Here is a 21,954-nt window from a genome sequence, read left to right on the forward strand (position 1 = left end):
TCGCCCAAGAAGCGCGAACGACGAAAAAACAAGCATCAAAAGACGCGCCGACGTGCCGCATCCTCCTCGCCCACTGGCAGTCTCAGATCAAACGCCCGGCCAAGCCTAGATGTTTCTAGATGGAGGGGGTGACGCATCGCCGAGCGACGTCACCGCGATTCGAACCTACGAGAAAGCTCTCGCCCTTTCCCTAGCCTTGGCTGTACTACACGCCGAAGAACGCTCCCGACGCTTCTTGAAACCGGGAGAGAGTGGATAAAAGCGTGCAAACGATGACCAGTCAGTGAAGCAGTCAGTCAGACAGCAGTGAGTGAGTGAGGCAGTCGGCCCGGAGATGGTGAAGTTATGCTGAGAGTGGCCCCGTCAGCCAAAGAAGACGTGTTTATGATGCATGGTGTGCGGCCAGTCGATCGTCGATCTGGAAGAACCGGATGACGACGCCGTGTGAGCCGTGACAAGTTACGATGACGGTTGAGCTACTACGATCAACACTGGAGCTGGCGTGAGTGTTTCCTAGAAGAGAAGCATTCGATTACCGTTTAAGAATTGTGGACTGGATACGCCGTTGTATATTCGGGACTTTAACTGTCCTTGAATAGTTGTAATGCATGCGATTGCATTTGTAGCGTGTGATCTGTTGGTTTAGTTCCCGATGTGTAAGCACCATCTGAGTTATATTGTGAAGTCGTAACTAGTACCAGCCGAGTGTGCACGTGTTTGTGATGTTTGTACTGCCATAACTGATAATATATTTCGTTTTCGTTTGTGTTACCGACTCTCGGCACTGACTCGGTCTTTGGACCACAACCGGCGTTCGCTGGCGCACAAAAAGGACCAACTCTAAATTTTCCGCGCTTTCGTGGTGCGTTTTCGGAGGGCCGAGACGCCAGCCTTTGGAATCCGCCCGGCGATTGCCAACCCGATTAACGGGATCAGGGACAATTATTGTTCTGAGCGGTAGCGCAAAGAAGCACACGGATGGCGACAGGTCAAGACGGGAAACAGCGCTGTGTCCCGTCTTGATCTGTCGCCGTCCGTGTGCTTCCTTGCGCTACCATTCAGAATTATACACTACCAACCAGCCCATCAGTCTGTGCTTTTCTCATTAATTATTAAACGCGAACCAAATACATTTTGAGCGTATCTCTCTATATATCTAACTGGCCGCCCAGGTCTTCGTGCTCTCGCAGCAGTTTTATTAACTTGATGTATACCAGACTTCGCATGGCATGCCAAGAGCGTATGGCGAACGTAAATGACTGGTCATAACATGAAAATCATGTATTGCATGTCATGTACAGTCGCGCTCAGTATGACTTTCAACACGGGAGCGCGTGGCCTCAAGAGTTTGATGATTGCGCAAGGCGTCAACTTGCTTCATTTTTGTAACTTAGTATTATTTTCTTATTTGGGAACATCCCCCAGTGAGAGAACAGCATTTAGTTGTAGAAATAAGGGCTAGTGGAAGGAATGTGAGATGAAATCAAGAGTTCGACGAAAACTCGTCTGGTCGGGAACAGTCATGGTCAAAAGTAAGAAGACGCCGACCAAAAACTTAAAAAAGAGCTTTTAAGTTTTTGGTCGGCGTCTTCTTACTTTCGACCGGGAATGTGAAATCTTTAAACTCGTGAGGCCACACGCTCCCGTGTTGCAAGTCATATTGAGCGCGACTGTACGTCATGACAAACATGACCTGGTCATGGTGCTCCAGCGGTCGTCATAGTGATCTAGGCGACGAAGAGTTTAGGCAGGAAGTTCTGGCGGGATCTGGTGTCGTGATTAGCTTCGCCACGGCATGTCTGAGCTTCGCGTTGTTTTGGTGGGTTTGCCAGTGATGCTTTGGTCGGGTCAATCCCGATTGGATTGGCTTAATGCGGCCATACTTGGTCATCCAAGTGGCTGGACAATCTCAATTTACTCAAAATTTACTTTTTCACGATTGTATTCATGGAGATTGGCGTAATCTGACTTAGCCCAGATCGGCTGAATGCGGCCATACTCAGTCATCCAAATGGCTAGGGAATCTTGACTTACCAAAATTAACTACTTCAAGATTACCTTAATCCGGCTTAATTCGGATTGGCGTATTGTAGTCATGCTGAGTCATCCAACTAGCCAGGCATTTTCAACATACTTAATATTGACTAGTTAAGGGTTAGCTTAACCCGAATTAGCTTACTGCGAATTGGCTTAATGTGGCCATACTCAGTCGTAGAACTGGCTAGGTGTTCTCGACTTACTAAACAATGACTTGTTCAGGATTAGCTCACTCCGGATTAGCTTAGTAAGGCTTAATCAGGATTAAATGAATCCAGTCGGGTGTAATGTACCTCGAGGCTAGGCCACCTCATCTTTGTATGGGTTAGCGTAATCCGACATAAACCACACTAATCCGGTTTAATGCGGCTTAATTGGTATCGGTGAGTACTGACTCGCATCGACTAGTGTTCATTGGCTTGTCCAAGCTTAATGAGGCCGGGATATGTTGGCTTAACTAGGTTTTTTTTAATCTTAACTTGGCTTAACCCGGTAGCTTTATCGGCACCGATTAGTATCGATCAGTATTAATTGCCTTGACTAAGCCTAATTATCCTCTGCTATGATTAACTTGTCCTAACTAGGCTTATCTAAGCTTAAATTGGCCTAAATAGGCAAAGGCAACATGGGCCGAATTTTTGTTTACTCCGCACGGCCTAACGAAAAGCTTAACAGCTCCTCTGAAATAGCAGCTTCACATAATGATATTGCTGTGCAGCTATACCAGGACAAGTATTTAATTCACGCATGAATTTGTTGCACAGTGTGTTAACGGCAAGCGATCAAAATACACGGTCTTATGCTAGGACAAGTCGACAACTAATCTCGCATATCTTGGTGGTCTCTGCCGGATGCCAGCGGTCGCGATTCACTTGCGCCTCCCATTTGTTTTTCTTCGCTCGCTGTGACGAGGCAATTCAAAATATCTGTTGGCCTTTCGCATGTCAAAACGTACACAGTGGCACACAGCAGTGTGTCATGGCGGTCAAAAATCTGATCTAATAACTTGGAAACACCAGCGCGTTTGCAGCACCGTCACCGCTCTAGCTAATGCACTCCGCCTAACACTTTGGAACAAATATGTCTTCCCGCGAAGAAACGGCGGCGTGGAGTGGGTGAAAAGGTGTCTCTACCCTAGAAGCGGCGGGGTTGGAATTAAGCCACCCTAGTTCGAGGCACCGAACTTCGGGGCATCGAGACACTCCAGTTCGCAGCTCTCACGCGCTTTAACTCGCACATACAACAGACGACGCGCGGAGGGATATTATTTATTTATTTATTTATTTATTTATTTATTTATTTATTTATTTATTTATTTATTTATTTATTTATTTATTTATTTATTTATTTATTTATCATAGTACCCAAAGCGCGAGGGCATTACAGTGGGGGGAGGGGGGCGTAGAGATGGGAGAATGAGAGCAGTTAGGTCGGCTAGAGAACAAGTACTGCACGTTGTGAGGTAGTGCCGTCAGTCAGTAAGTCTAGGAATAAGTGCTAGAAGATGACGTCATGCGGTTACTGAGGTACAGCTTTGAAGAAGTTAGAGCAGTCTCCCAGACAGTGACGCCGAGAAGAGACATGTGATCACCGACCTCCGAAGGGCAAGATGTACTGGTCTACACTCTTTTTGATCGAATGAGTGTGCATGTGTCCGGAAGCTGGGGACTACTGGAATGAACATGCCGGTGATAATGAAAGGGCTTTAGGTTCTTTGAGTATTCTGGAGCGCCTTGAATTTCAGCGTAATTCGATTATTGTTCCCCATTGCTGCTAAATCCCCCTTCCATACTGATTCTATACTGATTTAACCAGCCAGTGTGCTTGTATGCGGCAATTCTCCGTGTTTTCGGGGTGCGTTTCCGGGCGTCGGCATGCCTGTTCCTGGAATTTGTCCAGGGATCGTCTCCGGATAACCGGTTGTGAAACATTTCGTGTTAGTATTGCATGTCAACCACGTTGTTTTAATGTTTCTCGCGCAACTGGCAGACCTTCAGCGGCAATAGGAGACTGCCTGTCAGTTGCACGCCCTCGTTTGATGTCACGCGGGGATGTGAAAACAACACGTGGCCTGTTCTATGTTTCTCATTACTGCGAAATAGGAGCACGTCACTTCGCAATCATGCTGCACATCAAAATTACTAGAGCCCGCGAAAGCTGACTAGAAAATTGAAATGTTCCTAAATATAAGATAGCAGGCCCAAACATTGCTTTGTCCACCATTCCACACCAAATTGTCCTAAAATTTACATTAAATAAATAGCTACAAAAATATGCCTTTCGAATAAAGTCACAATTTTGCCGCAAGGTCGAGAGAATGAATGAGGAAGCAATAAAGCGGGGTGTTATACGAAGTAAGCCTAGTAGCTCACTCCTTAGGAAAACGCGGCCGTTGTGGTGAGTGAAGTGACCTTCGTGCTGCGTGTGGCTTCAACGGAAACTTTGCAATGACAGCACAACACGCACAAAGCAATGAAAGCCTCAAGAGATACGGAGTAGGCCGCGCGACACCGGGGGACCCTCATTGACCGACACCGATAGGTCACAGTACGCATTTTTTGCTGTATCCGCGCCGACCCACCCTCCGGATCTTGTCTCCATGCGTCTTTTGCAAAACGGAGATGGCCGGAACGTTTCATCTCTGCATGAGCGGCGCTTGTCAGTAGCTCTCGCGTGTTTTCACTCGCACATACAACAGACGACGCGCGGAGGGATATTATCAGATTTTACTTGATGCGGAATATAACGGTGACGGCAAGGCAAAAATGCGCCTCGATTGTCCGCATAATTGTTACCGTAATTGAACAATTGGCAACGCGCATGGCTTGCGCGGAGTACGCAGCACGGTTGCACCGCAAGCTGGAGGAGTGGCCTTGTGACAGCCCTTTATAAACTGTCTGAGGGCGCCTTCTGCAAGTGGAGTTGCAAAGTACCCATTAGGGCCGAATTCAGCATCGTGTGAAAAGTAGCGTAGTACGCACTGCGTTTATGCAGTGCAATATACGCACCTACGTAGCTGCACACTTTGCCGGTGATGTGGCTATTTGTGATGATCGTGATAATTATGATGAATTATGGCTCACCTCTTTGTAATCGGTGGGTGGTTTAACCGCACACTGGCTCAGCAGTTCATCATAGGTAAAATCGCACTGTGTGACGCCTGGAGACGTTCAGCACTTCTGCCGCACGACATTTTCATAGCTGCTTACAAGGCTCCTCGCCCGATATTACGCCTCCAGAATGGTCTTCTTCGAACACTGGCTTGGTAATGTGGTAAGAGTTTTGGCTCCGATCCAGAATGCTTGGTAGTTGCATGGCATACTGGTGGCGGGGGCTCGCAATGTCGCCACCGTTGTTGTTGTGAACTGATGACAGCTTATGCTGTAAAAACTTCATATTTAGGGGTCGTCAGATTGTTAGTAACCATTAATTATGAATGCATTAGCTAAGTAATATATGGAGGTATTAGACGATATCCTACGCTAGCCGACATTTGCTCATTCTATCCGCCAAAGCAAAATACAGTGGCCCGCATTAGTCTACCCTGCTAACGAAAGAGGCCAAGTGTATTGACGTCTCGTAAGCTCTAAAAAGAATCATTTTGTAGCTTTGTTGTCATCGTGTAAAATATTATTTTTTTGAATGAATCCTGAGTAGTTCTTAGATATTTTCACTCATTTTTCTGAAACCACAATTATTTTATATCCGGCGGCGAAGCACTGTAACTAACTTGTAATGTTTCCTTTTGGCATAAACCCAAGTGGCATATAAAATTTAAAGAAACTTTGCAGATGTTGTTCTTTTGACTGCCTAACTTTGATTCAGTTATTCCAGAAATCTTAACAGGACTATTTTCTTATTTTACTATAAAACGCGCATAGTATTTCTGCTCTCCTTGCACGATGGTTCTCAATTTCACAAGTGGAAGTTAAGCAAAGTGATAGCGCTACACAAGGCATGTAAGCAGCAATATCGTGGCATTTCATGCAGACTGTTTCTACGTGTTCGCTTTTTATACCGGGTGTTTCAAGAAATGTGTCCAAAATTCTTAAAAATAAGAGAAATGCGATATTTTTTCGATGCCTTCACAGTTACTTCTTCTGTAGCCGCAGGCATCTTAACATGGCTGAACACATTATTTGCGACAGGAGTAAAGTAACTTCAAATAATTTTATTTGTGGAGTTAGGCGCTTATGTGAAACGGGTGAATTGAAGTGCTTCATGCGAAGAACCTATTGGAGCTTTGAGATTTGTAAAAAGCGGCCTCTAGTAATAATTGCGAAGTAATGAAATTCACCCAAATTCAGCGGCGAAACCGAAACGCGGAAGAACGCAACTGCCATGTTCTTCGTTGTGTGCGTGTGCGGGCTCTGCTTGCAATTATAGTACGCATGACGCTCATGCTTTAACCAATGCGGAAGAACTAAACCTCTGTAATCGTTGTCTTGAAAGGTGGCGTCGTTCTGGTCGCCTGCTTGTTGCGCTCATCGGTGCTTCGGTTTCAGTTCGCCGTTGAATTTGCTTAAATTTAATTACACCACAATAATTACCAGAGGCCGCATCTTTTACATCTCAAAGCTGCGACGGTTTCTTCGCATGAATGTTCAAAATTGACAAAGCACATTTCAAACAGGCCATGATCAGGGAAGTAGAACAACACCCCGTCGTGTGGGACGTATCCGACCGCGGTACAATAATTCCAGTTTACGTGTACAATGTAAATACGCCATAGAGATTCTGTTATAATGAGTACAAAACAAGCATCACCCACTCAGCATAGGGTAGGTCCATGGTCGCAGATTCGCAGACAGTCGTGCAGTTTGAAATGAAACTTGATAAATGCACCTTGTGAAAGAAAAATCGCAGCTTAGTTCACCCAAATACTTCTCTGCGGGAGAAGTATTTTCGTTATAGTGTTCTGTAATTTTAAGAGTACATTACTTGCGACGCAGATAGTTTATGTTGTTGGAAGTTATGCTATCTGGGAACTTGCAAAACGGGGCGGAATGGCCGCTCCATTTTTTTTTTTGTGCGGGTGCTTTCGCGCCGGCGGCAACGTGGGCGCTCGCCGTCCGTCATGCTTTTCGCTCGTACAAAACGTTCCATGCGGTTCCACCTTAAGACAGCATCACTGTTATCTCGCTTATATGACACTGATCCCCCCAGAAATTGAATATGCTTCTGCCCCATATATTCATCTGAAGCATAAACGTCACTATCAACATTCAATCCTTCTGCAACCGTGCTGTTCACTTGATTACTGACGCCTGACGCGCGTAACGCCAATAAACAACGTGCCGCCACTTTGCTCGCCTAAACCTAATTTTGTAAACTCTACCCTCGTTCCATGCTTCACGGCGACTTCTTTTCATCACCCCCGATGGTCTCCCTCGCCGTGATCACGACGACGATGTGGCACGCCCGATCAGGTCATTACGCAAGGTTATTTACGCAACGCACTATTATTCAACGGATTAAATTACCATCATACGTAGCAATTGAAGCTAACTTGCCACCTTTTCAAATTTCCTTGCATTTCCTTGTTCGACTTAGTGGGTTAGATATCACTGCCCATTTTGATCTGCACTTATTAGCATAAATGTATCAGTGTGAGGTGATTATAAATACTGCGTCTACCTCCTTCTAAACTGTATTTATTGTGTAGTCAAAGATAACCTCCAGACTTGATACTTCAGATGTACTTCATGTTCTGCCATAAACATGAGCTTAATTCATGTTTTATTGATCACATTTTTGTTAGTTTTCCCTAAAAAAGATTTATCATTCTATTTTGATCACTAGTGCTAATTTTTTCTTTATTTTTTTCTTTTTCGTGTCCATCACCCCATATGCAATACCCTAGTACGAGGGCCTTTACGCATACTTTGAATAAACAAATATATAAAGATGTTGAAATGAATTAAATAAAACAATAAGTGCAATTCTGGTAACACCGCACATGCCGAAATAGAGCCACTGCTGACGAAAACTTTCCGATTTTAGTCCACATCAAGCCACAACTGAAGGACTGCAACCAACATTAGGCATCGTCTAGCCAACGTTGGCCCAATAAACATTATTAGCTGGCACGAGGCAACAGTGTCTTTCGCTTAGGGAACGCCAGCCAAGCTTAACCAATGGTAAGCACTTTTCGCTGTGTTCTGGTAAATGTTGCAGGCCAGGTGTTCATGACATGCAAGTAATTACAGAACGCCTAAACAGCCGTCGCCATTCACCTCTATCACAGTCGAGGCGGGCATTGAACTACACAGATGCTTCTGATCGAATAAAAAAAAGAAAGGATTAACTAGTCCTCCTGCACTCCCCGTCGGAGGCATGGGTTGATAAAGTTTGACGGGCTGACTCAGTTATTGAAATGAGATGCACCTCTGGACATACACCTCTTATTATGAATTTCATGTTCACATAGGTAAGCGCGAAGAAGAAGCATACATCTCAGTGTACTAATTATTTCTGTTGTCGAGCTTTGTGCTATGCACTGGTATGACATCCTCAGGAACGGATAAGCAAAAAATGATGTACAAATTTAGCAAAACAATTGCATTTCCGCCCCTGTCCCGTGACCGTTGTTTCATACTGCGTTAGCGCGAGATTGGTATGGAAGACAGTTTTGAAAATAATAACCTGGCTCACTTGCTGTCAGGCTGCCTAGGGGGCCGTCGCTTTGTAAAGCTGCATATTGCGTCTCTTGCTCCGTCACACTAATATGTTAACTGATGAGCAAAAGTCACCGTGTTATATATATATATAGGTCATCTACGTGTGCACAAGAATGTGCGTTTTTTCTTGTTACATCCATGCTCCCGCTTTAAATACAGCGCCGAACAACCAGAAACCACAGCTATCCGTTGCCCACAAGGATGGAAAAGCACGTCGTGTTTGGTTTCGTCGTCGTCTGTCTCGCAGGCACTGCCGTTTGCAAGCTAGGCTCTCCAGGAGGCCCCATGAAATTGCACCGGGATTCGCCAGACGGTTTCCGGGTAAACACTTTTCACGATATATCTATCCCATTGTTATGCCAAAATACTGAGCGGGCGTTTCAATCCAGAAACGTCAGTTCCTGCGCAATTAAAGACACGTCTGCGAAGTCGTAAATTACAAATAAGATTAACTGTATTGAATAGACGTTACATGAACACACCGATAAATAGAATGCCATTGCGTCCATTTACCCTCTTGAAGGAGCGTCTCTATTGTTAACAGTTTGGCGAGAGGCCCACAGTCCCGTTTACTGTCTGCTAAGTGCATGTCGTCAAACCTCACCTCGGCATCTCCCCCCCCCCCCCCACGCTGGCTCGCTGGCTCACGGTTCTTAGTAAGCAAGGCAGCGTAGCGCGAAGGACACTCGCGCCAAAGCAGTAAAACCATAGCAGAGGCAGAGAGCGCGCGCCGGCCGGAGACACGCGACACCATAATTATTTTTCTTCGGTACCTTATTTCATGTCCACCCGCTTTCGCTCGACACCCCTCAAACTTTTGAAACATATATATGCAAAGAAAAGACGAAACGACGTCCGAGTCCAGGAAGCAAATTTAAGGAGGGCATAGTAGCTGTAATGTGGACCCGTTTGGCAGCTTCACCATGCATGCTGTGATCGTGCTGTTTCTTCCACAATATACCCCAGAAGTTCTGGCCTTCTTCCACAGCTGACGCGAAGCCCTTTTCCTGATAGATCACAACTAAATCTTTATTATCGACACTTTAAGCAGACCTGAGCAACAGGAGGTAGTCTATCATCATCATGATCATCATCATCAACTATCATCATCATGATGCCGGCGCGCTCTCTTTTCGTCTTCTCCATCTTCTGCTTCGCTCTCCGAACGCTTGCGCCCGGCGTGCGCTCTTCTGCTACGCCGATTTTTCCGGCGTGGTATGCCTGGCGTAGGATGCAATAACTCAGAAGAGCAAGAAGCGAGTTTGAGGAAGAGATGGAGAGAAAAATAAAGAGGTAGAAAGAAATTGAAAAATGCGTAAAGATAATGAAAGGGAAGAGAAAAAAAGACAGAGAAAGAAATTGAAAAATGCATAAAGAAAGGGAAGAGAAAAAAGACAGAGAAAGGAATTGACAGATAGAGAAAGAGATAGAAAAAACAGGGACGATGACAAAGAAATAAAACAAAAACAAAGAAAGAGAATTAATATAGAAAGATAGACGAAAAGAAAGAGGAAGCGAGAAATAGAAATAGAGAAAAAAGGAGAAGGAACAGGAGGAACATCACGTCAAACGCGTAACCCTGATCACGTGAGCCAAAATCACGTCCCACTAGACACGTGGCATGATCCTGCCATAATCACGTCACACCAGTCAGGTGACATGTTCCCGCGAAAAAGAATCACGTAGCACTAGTCACGTGACCTGTCATGTCGTTCAAGCGGGGGTGGGACACAGGCTTGGGATGGCAGCTTCTTCCTCCAGAGTCCGAACACTAGCTCCGCTGCAGGATCCAGCTTTGCAGCACTATTGCAAGCTACGCCGGTACCGCATTTTGTAGGACATGGTCATTTAACGTTATCGCGCAAGTTTTCCAATGTGCATTCTCGCCGGTTTTGAATTGATGTAAACACTGAATCACTTCTGTCGCATACCTGCATTCAAGGGTCCGTGGTATAGGAGCATGAGCCGCACGTGCCTACAGGAAAGGACTTCATGACGTACGTGACAGGCATATCAAGTTATTCATGCCATAACATGTAAATTGTGTTAGCCATACACTCATGTCTTCTTATGTCAGTTTTTGAATGGACAAAGCTTCTGGTTAACTAAGAAATGCTTCACATTTATAAAGTACTGGTGCCTACTCCACTTTTCTGCAGAGAATATAGGTTCATCATCATCACCATCATCAGCCTGTCTACGCCCACTGCAGGGCAAAGGCCTCTCCCATGTTCCGCCAATCAACCCGGTCCTGTGCTTTCTGCTGCCACGTTATACCTACAAACTTCATAATCTCATCTACCCACCTAATTTTCTGTCTCCCCCTCACGCGTTTGCCATCTCTTGGAATCCAGTCAGTTACCCTTAATGACCACCGGTTATCCTGCCGACGTGCTACGTGCCCGGCCCATATCCATTTCTTCTTCTTGATTTCAGCTATGATGTCCTTAACCCCCGTTTGTTCCCTGACCCACTCTGCTCTCTTCCTGTCTCTTAAGGTTACACCTATCATTTTCCTTTCCATCGATCGCTGCGTCGTCCTCAATTTAAGTTGAACCCTCTTTGTAAGTCTCCAGGTTTCTGCTCCGTAGGTAAGTACCGGTAAGATGCAGCTGTTATATACCTTCCTCTTGAGGGATAGTGGTAGATTACCATTCATGATTTGATAATGCTTGCCGAATGAGCCCCAACCCATGCTTATTCTTCTAGTTATTTCACTCTCATGGTTCGGCTCCGCGGTTACTACCTGTCCTAAATAGACGTACTCCTTTACAACTTCTAGTGTCTCGCCACCTATCGCAAAGCGCTGTTCTCTGCCTCTGAATATAGGTTAGGTTTCTCCTAGTAACGCAAGTGCTCTTTTTTTAAAGCGAAGCACTGCTTAGCGAATCAAAGCCACTTTGACTGTTTTTATCCATCTACATATCTATCTAGACGCCTACGTCTGGGCGCTCTCGTGGTCATCTCCTTAACTTTGTATGAATCATAATTGGCATAAGACGACATAAGTGTATCGCGAACACGATTCACGGGTCATGACCTAACAGCATACCTTCCCCGCCGCGTATTACATGACACTCTTTCCCGCACTCACGTGTGGAACCTGTTGCACATACCGTATACAGAACGAGTGCTATACGGGTATGCGCCAAAGGTGATTCAGAGTATCTATCGATCTAGGAAAAGCTATAATGGACTGGAAATCTTAATGTGAAGGTATTAAGGTCCGGTATTAAAATCCGGTTGCCGGCATTGACAGTGTTGTTGATAAGCAAAACAAATTTTATGGCAGCAAAGGACAAAAATTACAGCTCGAGCGGGAATCAAATCCAAGCATTCTGCATGGCAGTGAAGTATGCTACCACATAGCGAAGCCAGTGCCTGAAACGTCTTAGGAAAAAGACACTACACAAGTCTAACAAAAATTGACTACACAAGCTACAGTCAAGCGTTGCTCGAATACGCCGTTGTACGCTGCCTATACCTACGTGCGTTATCAGATCGTCGTGCGCACTTCATTGCGATAAAACTTACGTCTCTACTCTGCTGTGAGTATCGACTTGTCGTCGGACCATGAGGTAACCTTTACATGCCAGTGTAGTTGATGTGCCTGGCAAGCCCACGATGTGCGCACATATACCAAATTTACATAAAGACTTCCATGCACCTCGTAACGTTCGGCTCGAAGCGAAAAAGCCGGCGTCGGGTGCCACTTGCTCAGTGCTTCACATGAGATCAATTCCCACAATGCGTGGAATCTGTTGGGATTTTTTAATCTTGGTGCACAGTGGTTCAGCCACCGTGTATAGCATTCACTGGCAATCAAGACAATGTGCAAGTTAGCTTGTGTCGTAATATCCCTATTTCCGTCTACTCTTTCCTCTCTCGTACCATTGCGTCCTACCAAAAGGGCCGAACTTCAACTATATGGAAGTTTGCCTGATATTTTGTTTTTCATTGCAGACAATGGAACAATTTGCATACGCTGTGGCCATCTCAGACTCGGACAACGACACCATATTCGAGTGCCTGGCTGCAAAACGTTTGGGCATTGATCCAGAGACCCATACTGGCACTTACGAATTCTCATTGCCGTCATCTGGGTAAGTAAGACAGCCTGTTTTCACCAGACACCATAGTAGAGTGGGCGTAAAATATTGTTTTACAGCAAAGCTCTATTGACTCGTTTTCCGGACTTTATTTGTATATGTTAAACGAAAGCCAATCCGCAAATTAAGGCAAAAAATCACCTGCCTCCACTGCAATTACGCAAGCAAGAGACACCCCCGTATTCGTTTCAATAAAGAAACACAACATCAGTGCACTTGTCAAAATCAAATAGCACGTGACAAGTCGCTTTCGAATGATGTGAATCACGCAGCTTTCCCAGCGTATCTTTCCTGTTGTAGATTTCCGTTGCATAAGTTGTAGTTGTGGGGAAGTGGGAAGTGTAGCATACGTAGCAAATACTCACCTTACTTCACTTTCACAAGCAAAAGAAAAAAATCAGCACAACTTGCACTAAGTCACGCAAGAATGGGTCACAGCAGAGCGGGTGGGCATCTAGCTCGTGCTGACTTGGATGGGCTTTTATCCTTTCATCTATCTCTTTCTCACCACCTGCTATACTACACTATACTGGCTATGCTTGCTCTCTCTTTTTATCTTTTATTTTAGTTTTTATAATTCTATCTCTTTCTCTCTATGCCTCTAGGCAAACCTAGACCCAACAACTCTGCTGTAAAACTTCCAGAGTACGTATGTGCCACACAAATCAGGCGAATCCCACTACTCACCACACCGGTTCACTCGAAATTAACAAGGAAATGCATGGGCGGCGAAACCTGATTAGGGGCCGCAAGTTGCAGCTTGTCATGTTCACTTTGTACAGATTGCGTGGGCGGCGACTGAGCGCGTGCTGGTTCATGATGATGATGATGATGATTTTTCATCTAGGACACACGGAAGACCTCCACCATAACAACACTGCTGTAAGATCACAATGTCGTTCATGCATTCGGCTAAGACGGCGCGAAGCTGCAAGTGATCTTTTTTCTTGTATTGACCCCCCTCCCCTCCGAAAGCTTTTAACAGTGAAGCTGTTCTTAGTCGAGTCGCAAGGCCCCGTGATCAGGTAGCGCTGCTCATGTGGTCTTGTAGCGTGGCTAGACTGGGACTCGGTAAGAGAGAAAGGTCTGTGGGAGAGGAAGGGCTGTGGCGCACCAAGGGCGAGGGCGAAGCTCGTTCGTAAGGGTGAACAAATAAGGTATGCGTAAATATGAGAGGGTGAGCTGACGAAGGGGGCATCAGCTTCGATGTTTCGACAGTGTTCGCGAAGTGCAGATGAATGAAGGAATGAATGAATGAATGAATGAATTTTATTAAAGGTCCGGTAGTTTCCTCCGGGCGAGGCGGGGGGAAGAGGGGATTAACCCCTGTCCCGTCCCACCCTCCGTCGATGATGATGGCGTCAGGTGACGGCTCGAAGTCCTTGTACCCGGGCGGCATCTTGGCCGCACTTTTTTCCCACCTACGCAACGTTGTGTTGCACTGCTTCCCGGATCAGAGGCATTAAAGGCTTTCTTCATCTCACGTTGTACGCAGAAGCCTGCGAGATCGGCTCACCTCTGTACAATCGATGATGTCAAATCATAACGTCATCTTGTGGCACCACGATGACGTCGTGATGACATAGCACATCTTGACGATCTGTAGCGTTGCACGATGACATAAAGATTAACGTCAACATAGATAATGTCATGTAGTCTTTCGGAAACATTTATACGCTGTAAAGAGTAAGGTGCGGACCGTCACTTTGATTCATGTACGGTGCGGTGAAGGAAGGAGCCGTGCACGATAAGGCTGGTCAACAACATATATTATCAAGCAGAAACAACCTTCGAAGACAATACACGCACAACAGATATCCCCGAAGATACACTTCAAAAGAAAAGTTCAATTAACGTGGAATGTCCTAGGGTGATGCGCTCACATTCGTTCACGTCCTCCTCACGTCCCGGGTCTGCAGCACAGCAGGCCGACGGTCGACCGTCTCAGCAGATTGACGGGACGTAGCGCCGCGGCTAGTTGAACAGCGGGTGAGCGGCGGTGGACCACGCGTTCAGGCAGGCAGACCGGAACCAGCAAGCGCAGGAAAGAAACAGGCAGGAACCGGCCAGGTACCGGGCGGGACTCGGACACCTTGGTCACCAGCGCCCGCAGGAGCGCGGCCCATCAGGAGGCTGCCCAGCCGTTGTCCCGGGTAGCCCTCACGAACGTGGCCTCTCGAACGCTGTCCTTCCGTGGCCACTACTGCCAGCTCTCTGCTTCTTCTTCCTTTTCTTTCTTCGCCGCCACCACCGCGCGCTCCATTTTTGTCCGCAACGTGTCGCATTCCTCGCTGCTGTCCTCGTCTTCTTCACTATTTCACCACATACGCCAACTCAACGAGAAACTGTGCGCCGATCCTTCCGTTCCGTAAGACGAATCGCTATAATGTAAAAGAGGTTTTTAGTTTGCCCGTACAATTTTTCACGTTACCGTGTCGCAGGAATACTCCGGGCAATCTGCGCATGCGTGCGCCTTTACGGGACGCTACCTTTGTTTTTCTGGATGTAAACTACTCGGGAGATACGCTTCACGTGTACGGCCTTACCTCGCAAAATGCCGTCGTTCTTGGCTACTCGTGAGAGCCCGGATAGTAGGTGTCATTTGGAGGGGCCGAGATGAACCAAGCCAGCACTAAAATGTCATATGTGAAACAAGATGCGTTCTTTTCCTCTGCTAGTGTGAATTCCTTACAGCGACGTAATTTCAAGTTAGTTGTCATTTTAAGAATGAAGCTGTTAAGTTGGTGTTACTTGTGCGGCCTATCAGAAAAGTGTCATCATCAACGGATATGTGCCACAGAAATCAGGCAAATCCCACTACTCACCACTGGTTCACCAAGAGAGAGAGGGGCAGCTATAGAAAGAAAGAGAAAATAAAATCACCGCATCTCCACGAAGTGAACGATGATGAGTGGGCGAAGCACAGGGATCGTTCGCTGTAACCGTAAATAACCCGTGACATTGCCCACTCACGTATGTAAATGATTGACAAAGCGGTGTCATATACAAAGTTTATTGGTCGTAAATGGTGTGCCGTGTTGAGTTGTGGATTCCGTTTTCCCTTCAGTATTACTGCTTTGTGGTCCGTGAAATATAGAGCCAATGGTTCTTCGATCGGATCTAGCCTTAAATTGGCAAAGACAAGCCCTATGCACGTCCCCCTGAAGGTTGCTGGTTGCTTCCAGTCAGGAAATGCATCGTAGAGCGTATCGAGAGGTCTTATACTGCACAAGCCAGTCGTTGTTCATCATGTCTACGTTATAGTCACCGGACTAGAACGAAGGGGTTGTTCTTGTACTTTGTTTCGTAATCTCGCATTGCTATGAGACTGTTTGGCGTAGCGCACACCCACAAGGACAAAGAAGGACACACACACACACACAGCGCTAACTTTCAACTAATGGTTTTATTTTTGATCACACGTGTCCTTTTTATACAGCAAACAGGCGATCGATAAAACCAAGAAAACATGTAATAGTACAGCATTGACCGCGTGCACGTCATCACTGATCACATCTGCACCCACCTTCTTCAAAGCGACATTTCAAGATACCTCTTTTCTTTATCGGACAAACCTAAAGAAGGCGCACTCACGCATTTTTCTTTCACTTTTTCAATTTCAAATGCCTCGATTATTTCCCGGGTTGTTTTGTCTCGAGCCCTATATAGAATACGAGTGCTCGCAAACTCTGGAACGCAACCACACCTTTGGCAGTGAATGCCCAGGTGGCCAGACACAGCTTTGTTGACATTATACGAGTGTTCTCTGAGTCTCTGGTTTGCACACCTTCCGGTTTGGCCAATATAGACGCGTTCACACGTGAGAGGAATAGAATACACTACTCTTTCACTGCAATTTAGCGAACACCAGTAATCAGACAGAGCGAACACCAGTAATCAGACAGCCGCCACTAAGGCAACCAAGGTTGCGGTGGTGCCCTACATGCACGCCATATCGCATAATTTGCGCAGGATAGCGAGAAAGTCCGGTGCGGACGTAGTTTTTTCCGCTCCCGAACGTCTGCAAAGGATGTGCAAAAAGGTTAATGCGGACAGCAAAGAGAAGCGCGAGTGCACAATCAAGCACCGCGAAAAGTTTGTAAATTGCAGTGAAAGAGTAGTGTATTCTATTCCTCTCACGTGTGAACGCGTCTATATTGGCCAAACCGGAAGGTGTGTAAACCAGAGACTCAGAGAACACTCGTATAATGTCAACAAAGCTGTGTCTGGCCACCTGGGCATTCACTGCCAAAGGTGTGGTTGCGTTCCAGAGTTTGCGAGCACTCGTATTCTATATAGGGCTCGAGACAAAACAACCCGGGAAATAATCGAGGCATTTGAAATTGAAAAAGTGAAAGAAAAATGCGTGAGTGCGCCTTCTTTAGGTTTGTCCGATAAAGAAAAGAGGTATCTTGAAATGTCGCTTTGAAGAAGGTGGGTGCAGATGTGATCAGTGATGACGTGCACGCGGTCAATGCTGTACTATTACATGTTTTCTTGGTTTTATCGATCGCCTGTTTGCTGTATAAAAAGGACACGTGTGATCAAAAATAAAACCATTAGTTGAAAGTTAGCGCTGTGTGTGTGTGTGTCCTTCTTTGTCCTTGTGGGTGTGCGCTACGCCAAACAGTCTCATGGATCATAACCAACTAGCCCAACAAAGCGCCTTGAGCAATCGCATTGCTAGGTCGATGTACGCGCTCTCGCCTCTGGAGCAGCAGCTTGTTGTCGGCGCTTCCGCTTTGCCGCTGCTTCCCAAGCTCTCGCCTCCGGAGTAGCTTGTTGTCTGCGTCGGGTTGCCTTTCGCGGGCGAGAGCATGTTCACGTTCGGTTTTGTCATCCATGGCAAAAGAGAATGTGGGGTCTAGAACGCGCTTATATGCACATTTTCCACGAGTGCGTTCGCGTTCGGTTTTTCATCCATGGCAGAGAGAGAGAGAATAAAACATTTATTTCAAACAAGTTGAGTCTTTAGTGGTTGGACCTCCTAGTCCGGAAGACCATTGGCTGTTGCCGCCGTCCGGGCTCTGTCGACCAGGGCTTGCTGCTGCCCTGGGTCAAAGCTGGACAGGGTCGCCTCCCACTCGACTAATGCAGGATTATGTTTGGCTGACATATTGAAATTGTCTTGGCACTCCCAGACCATATGGAATAAGGTGGCCGTCTGGGTAGAGAATTTACATTGCGGATTGTACGCCGAAGGATCTATTTTGGACAATATATAACGATTTGGGAAAGATAATGATTGTAATCGTCGCCACGGCCACGCGACCTGCGGTGCCTTATCTAATTTAGGATCATGTGGGGGTAGAGTGCGTCTACTCAGCCTAATGTATTGCAGGATATCATTATAGTAAAGGAGGGGCTGGGGGTCGTCGTGGTCAGCGAAAAGTTGCGCTGTGGAGGAAGCAGCTGAGGTAAAGAGAATGTGTGGTCTTGAACGCGCTTATGCGCCCTTTCGTGTTTTTCACTGGCGACCGCATTGTGCTGTCATGTGCTTTGATTGAAGGGCGCTTAAATGTCGGTGTTTTTACAGTATTTTTGCCTTTTGATTTTATTGCGATAGCAATTATACGGACACACTCGGCTGGTGTTTGCCGTCGCCGTCATGTCCCGTGTATGTACATGTATCTATATGTAAATAAAACCACCAAGAAAAATAAATCAGAAGAAAAATATTTTTTGAAGGGCACCACCGAGATTCGAGCCTGCGACCCCTTGCTCCGCAGCGCGCAGCTTTAAACAATTTGACCACGCGCCTCCGGGCAGTTCAGCGTAGCAACGGAGAGCTATTTATATACACCATTTAACGCTAACGGCACGCAGAGCTGGGAGGTGCTGCAGCATGTGCACTATCACCCACGAGATTGCCCGAAAGGCGCGCTTTAAAGCAACGCTCCCACATTTTCCTTCTGTTTGAAAGCTGCCCTTGAGACGCGCACTAAAAAGGGGCCCATTTTTGTACCCAGTCACGATGTGGAACGCGGAGTAAACAATGCGTCGAACGCCACCGCGCGGCAGGAGATGCGGAGGGCTCACTCCAAGCTCCGCACTTCTCAAGACTAAGAGCGTTGGGTTGTAGCGCGCTGCTCAAACACTAAGAATCAACAGCCGTACCAGTACTTAGGTCGCGCTCGTCCTGTGGATACCTGTGCTTTCTTTTCGAGTGTCCTTTCTTGTGTTTCAGCAGCGCGCTGCAAGTGTCGAGCTGTGACCGTGGTTAGTTCGCTGTCGTCCTGTGTGTGTTCTTTTCGTGAGTCTTTTGCGTTCGAGCGCTGCGCTGAAAGTATCGAGCTGCTTGCCGTTCTTCGCCTGGAATTTAATTCGTGGCTATCGCACTCATTGCTTCGCCGTTGCGGCGAATCTGTGACATTTTTGTTCTTGTTAACCTTCTGTTAACCTTCTGTCAACCTTTTTGTTGTTCACTCGGTGCTGTGCCGTGACGGACACACGGACAGATGCCGGACAAGCCTCGGCCTTAAGGTGCTTCGCCCCTAACAGAGAGAGAGATAGAGAATAGAGAGACATAGAAAGAGAGCGAAATAGAAAGCACGAAAAACACAGAAACAGAGAGCGAAAATAAGAGAGAAGGAAAGAAAGAGAAATAACTATAAAAAGAGCTTGAAAGTGAAATAAATAGAAAAGAAGAAATATAGGGAAACCGATACATTATAGAGATAAGAGAAATAAATAGAAAGATGAGTAACGAGATGAAAGAACGAAAAAAACGCAGCGTCCATGTCTCACGCAGCGCCGTAACGTAACGCAGCCAGATGCGGCCGATTCAACATAGAGGAGGCGCTGCCTGAGGCAAGGCAAAACATAAATGGCAGAAGGCTATCGTCTTTCGACGACATTTGCAGCGAAGCACGCAGATACGCGGCCAATTTTTTTTTTCATTCAAGAAACTTTTTCATACGCTGCCTGCGTCGGCGCTGTCTCTCGCGGGCGCATTCTCGTTCCTTGCGAGCTGGTAGTTCCGCGTTCACCGCAGAAATAGCGTTTCCGTAGTCTACGCGCGCCGTTCGCCCTCTCTCGCCACACGGCGAGTGCTGAGGCGATGGCGCCCTGTCTTGCGCTCAAGCAAATGGACAGGACACGACGATGCCCGCCGACACGCAGAGACTCTAAAGTGCTTCGCCCCTAAAATATTGGCTGAAGCGGTTTCCGGGCTGTCTGTCGTCTCGACGCGAAGTAATCGGTGAGAGCACACCACGTATACTGATGTCTGTCGAGATGGTGCGCGCGGCAGCATTCGCGACCACGCCCCTATGATCGAAATTCGCAGTTCCTGAGGTGCCCTCCACAGGCACCCCCCTTATGCTTCTTTCGCCTACTAAAGACGGCGGGACGTTTCATCTCTGCTTGATGAGCGATCGACGGCAGGCCTCGCACACGCGGTGCCATGTTATCGCATGCGCCTTTTGTTCGGCGGAGATGACTCTCGAACGCCTCAGCTCCTTTATTAGCGCGTAGAACATACGATGCGCTGGGCGATATTGTAGCTGTGGACTTTATGCGGTATATGACGGCGTCAGCAAAAACCCGCCGAGAGTTTTCCTACAATTGCTAGCACATAAAAATTCAACCAGCTCCACTTCGCAGACACCGATGAAACAGCCAAGCTGGGGGCCTTCCCTTCGTCAGGCTAACACATTTCTATGTTTTGCAAGTCTCTCAGATATCTTGCAGCACTGGTCTTTATTATATACTTTTCGTTAAGCTTTGATGTGGTAGTATAGTTTCATTGCATCTTCACCATACCACTCTTATACAGAGGTTTAGAAAGAAGCCTTCCTTTTAGTTGCGTCGATATGTTGTATCACTGCACTTTATTAGCTACTCTTTGCTAAGGTTCGAGGTGGTAGTATATTCACCACATTTCATAGCCACAAAGTACCACGTGACAGTGGTGTGACTATGCTAAGGCGGACGCCATTTATTGGGCTAACGGTTTCCTTATTCCTTTTTAGCGGAAGTTGTGCGTACCCAGGCAGCACGCCGCCATTGGGCCGATCTTGGCCCAACGTCGGCAAATGACGGCAGCAATATTGGCCCCACGTCGGCAATTCACGCTCGCGCTACTTTCACCCGCGTCAGCGCGACGTTGACTAGCCGCCGTTGGGCCGATGCGGGCTTGCCGGCTTCGGGCCGACGTGGGCTAGCCAGCGTCGGTCCGAGACGGGCCTGCCGTTATTTAGCCGATGATGGCAAGCCGTCATTGGGCCTATATATGCTAGCCGATGCTCGCGTGGTGTCGGCCCCGCCGACGTCGGGTAGCCGCCGGCGTGACCTTTTACACCAGTTATTATGTTTTAGCAGTGCTGGCTTACCGTGCGCTAAGTACGGTAGTACTGTACCGTCGTGGTCTGCACGTAACTAATGTATATGGGGACACCGGCGGTAGTTGCTCGATGCGTAAAGTAACTTGATCAGGCAGGCTGATCACGTGTTATAATGTAAAATGGCTGCGTGCCGACCACGGCAGTTCGGTATTACTGTGGTTACTGTACTGTAAGTCAGCAGCGCTAAAATAGGCTATTCGCGGCCCAACGGCATTCATCGACTACCATTGGTGCCATATTCGAAAAATGCTGCCTAATTAGAACGACTGCTCCACTGATGTCTTAGTTTGCGATTAAGACCCACAATTCTGTCGAACCGTGCAAGGCCGAGAACAAAAGTCAATATTGTCTCTAACACAACTAAATTGATGAAAGACCTGCTGCACCAAATACGCATGCGTCTGAGAAATTAAGGAGCAACACATTTGCAAGGTGATAAACACAAATTTATTCACAGATATGAACACACGCCAGCAGTTCCGGAATAATTATGCCATAAAGGAATATCTAAACATCTATAGATACCGTAGCCAACATCTAAACAACCCCACAGCCACCGTATTCTCAAAAAAGAAAGCAGGACAATCCTAATCGAGAATAGGATCAGGCGCAAAATCACAGGCGTGAGCAGGGTTCCCCTTCAGGGGGGGGGGGCGAAGGTTCATTGCGGCGCCCCCCCCCCCTCCCTGTTCGGCAGACTTTACGCCCACCGCTTCTTAGGTGACTACTGGGGCCGGCCGCCCCCCTGCCCCACTGTGCGCACGCCTATGCGAAGAGTTACAA

The 21,954-nt window shown here is 46.9% G+C and overlaps 1 protein-coding gene across 1 annotated transcript in view; it reads left to right on the plus strand.

The window, feature by feature from the left end:
• Positions 1 to 8,892: 8,892 nt before the first annotated feature.
• LOC119386673 (uncharacterized) overlaps positions 8,893 to 21,954 on the plus strand; it is a 34,867-nt gene continuing 21,805 nt past the window's right edge. Inside the window, exons 1-2 of the mRNA XM_037653963.2 lie at positions 8,893 to 9,038; positions 12,681 to 12,820. Coding sequence (XP_037509891.1) covers positions 8,919 to 9,038; positions 12,681 to 12,820 — 260 coding nt within the window. The 5' untranslated portion in view covers positions 8,893 to 8,918. The remainder of the gene's footprint in view (positions 9,039 to 12,680; positions 12,821 to 21,954) is intronic.

This window comes from Rhipicephalus sanguineus, chromosome 3 (genome assembly GCF_013339695.2).
Source record: "Rhipicephalus sanguineus isolate Rsan-2018 chromosome 3, BIME_Rsan_1.4, whole genome shotgun sequence".
NCBI classification, from domain to species: Eukaryota; Metazoa; Arthropoda; class Arachnida; order Ixodida; family Ixodidae; genus Rhipicephalus; species Rhipicephalus sanguineus.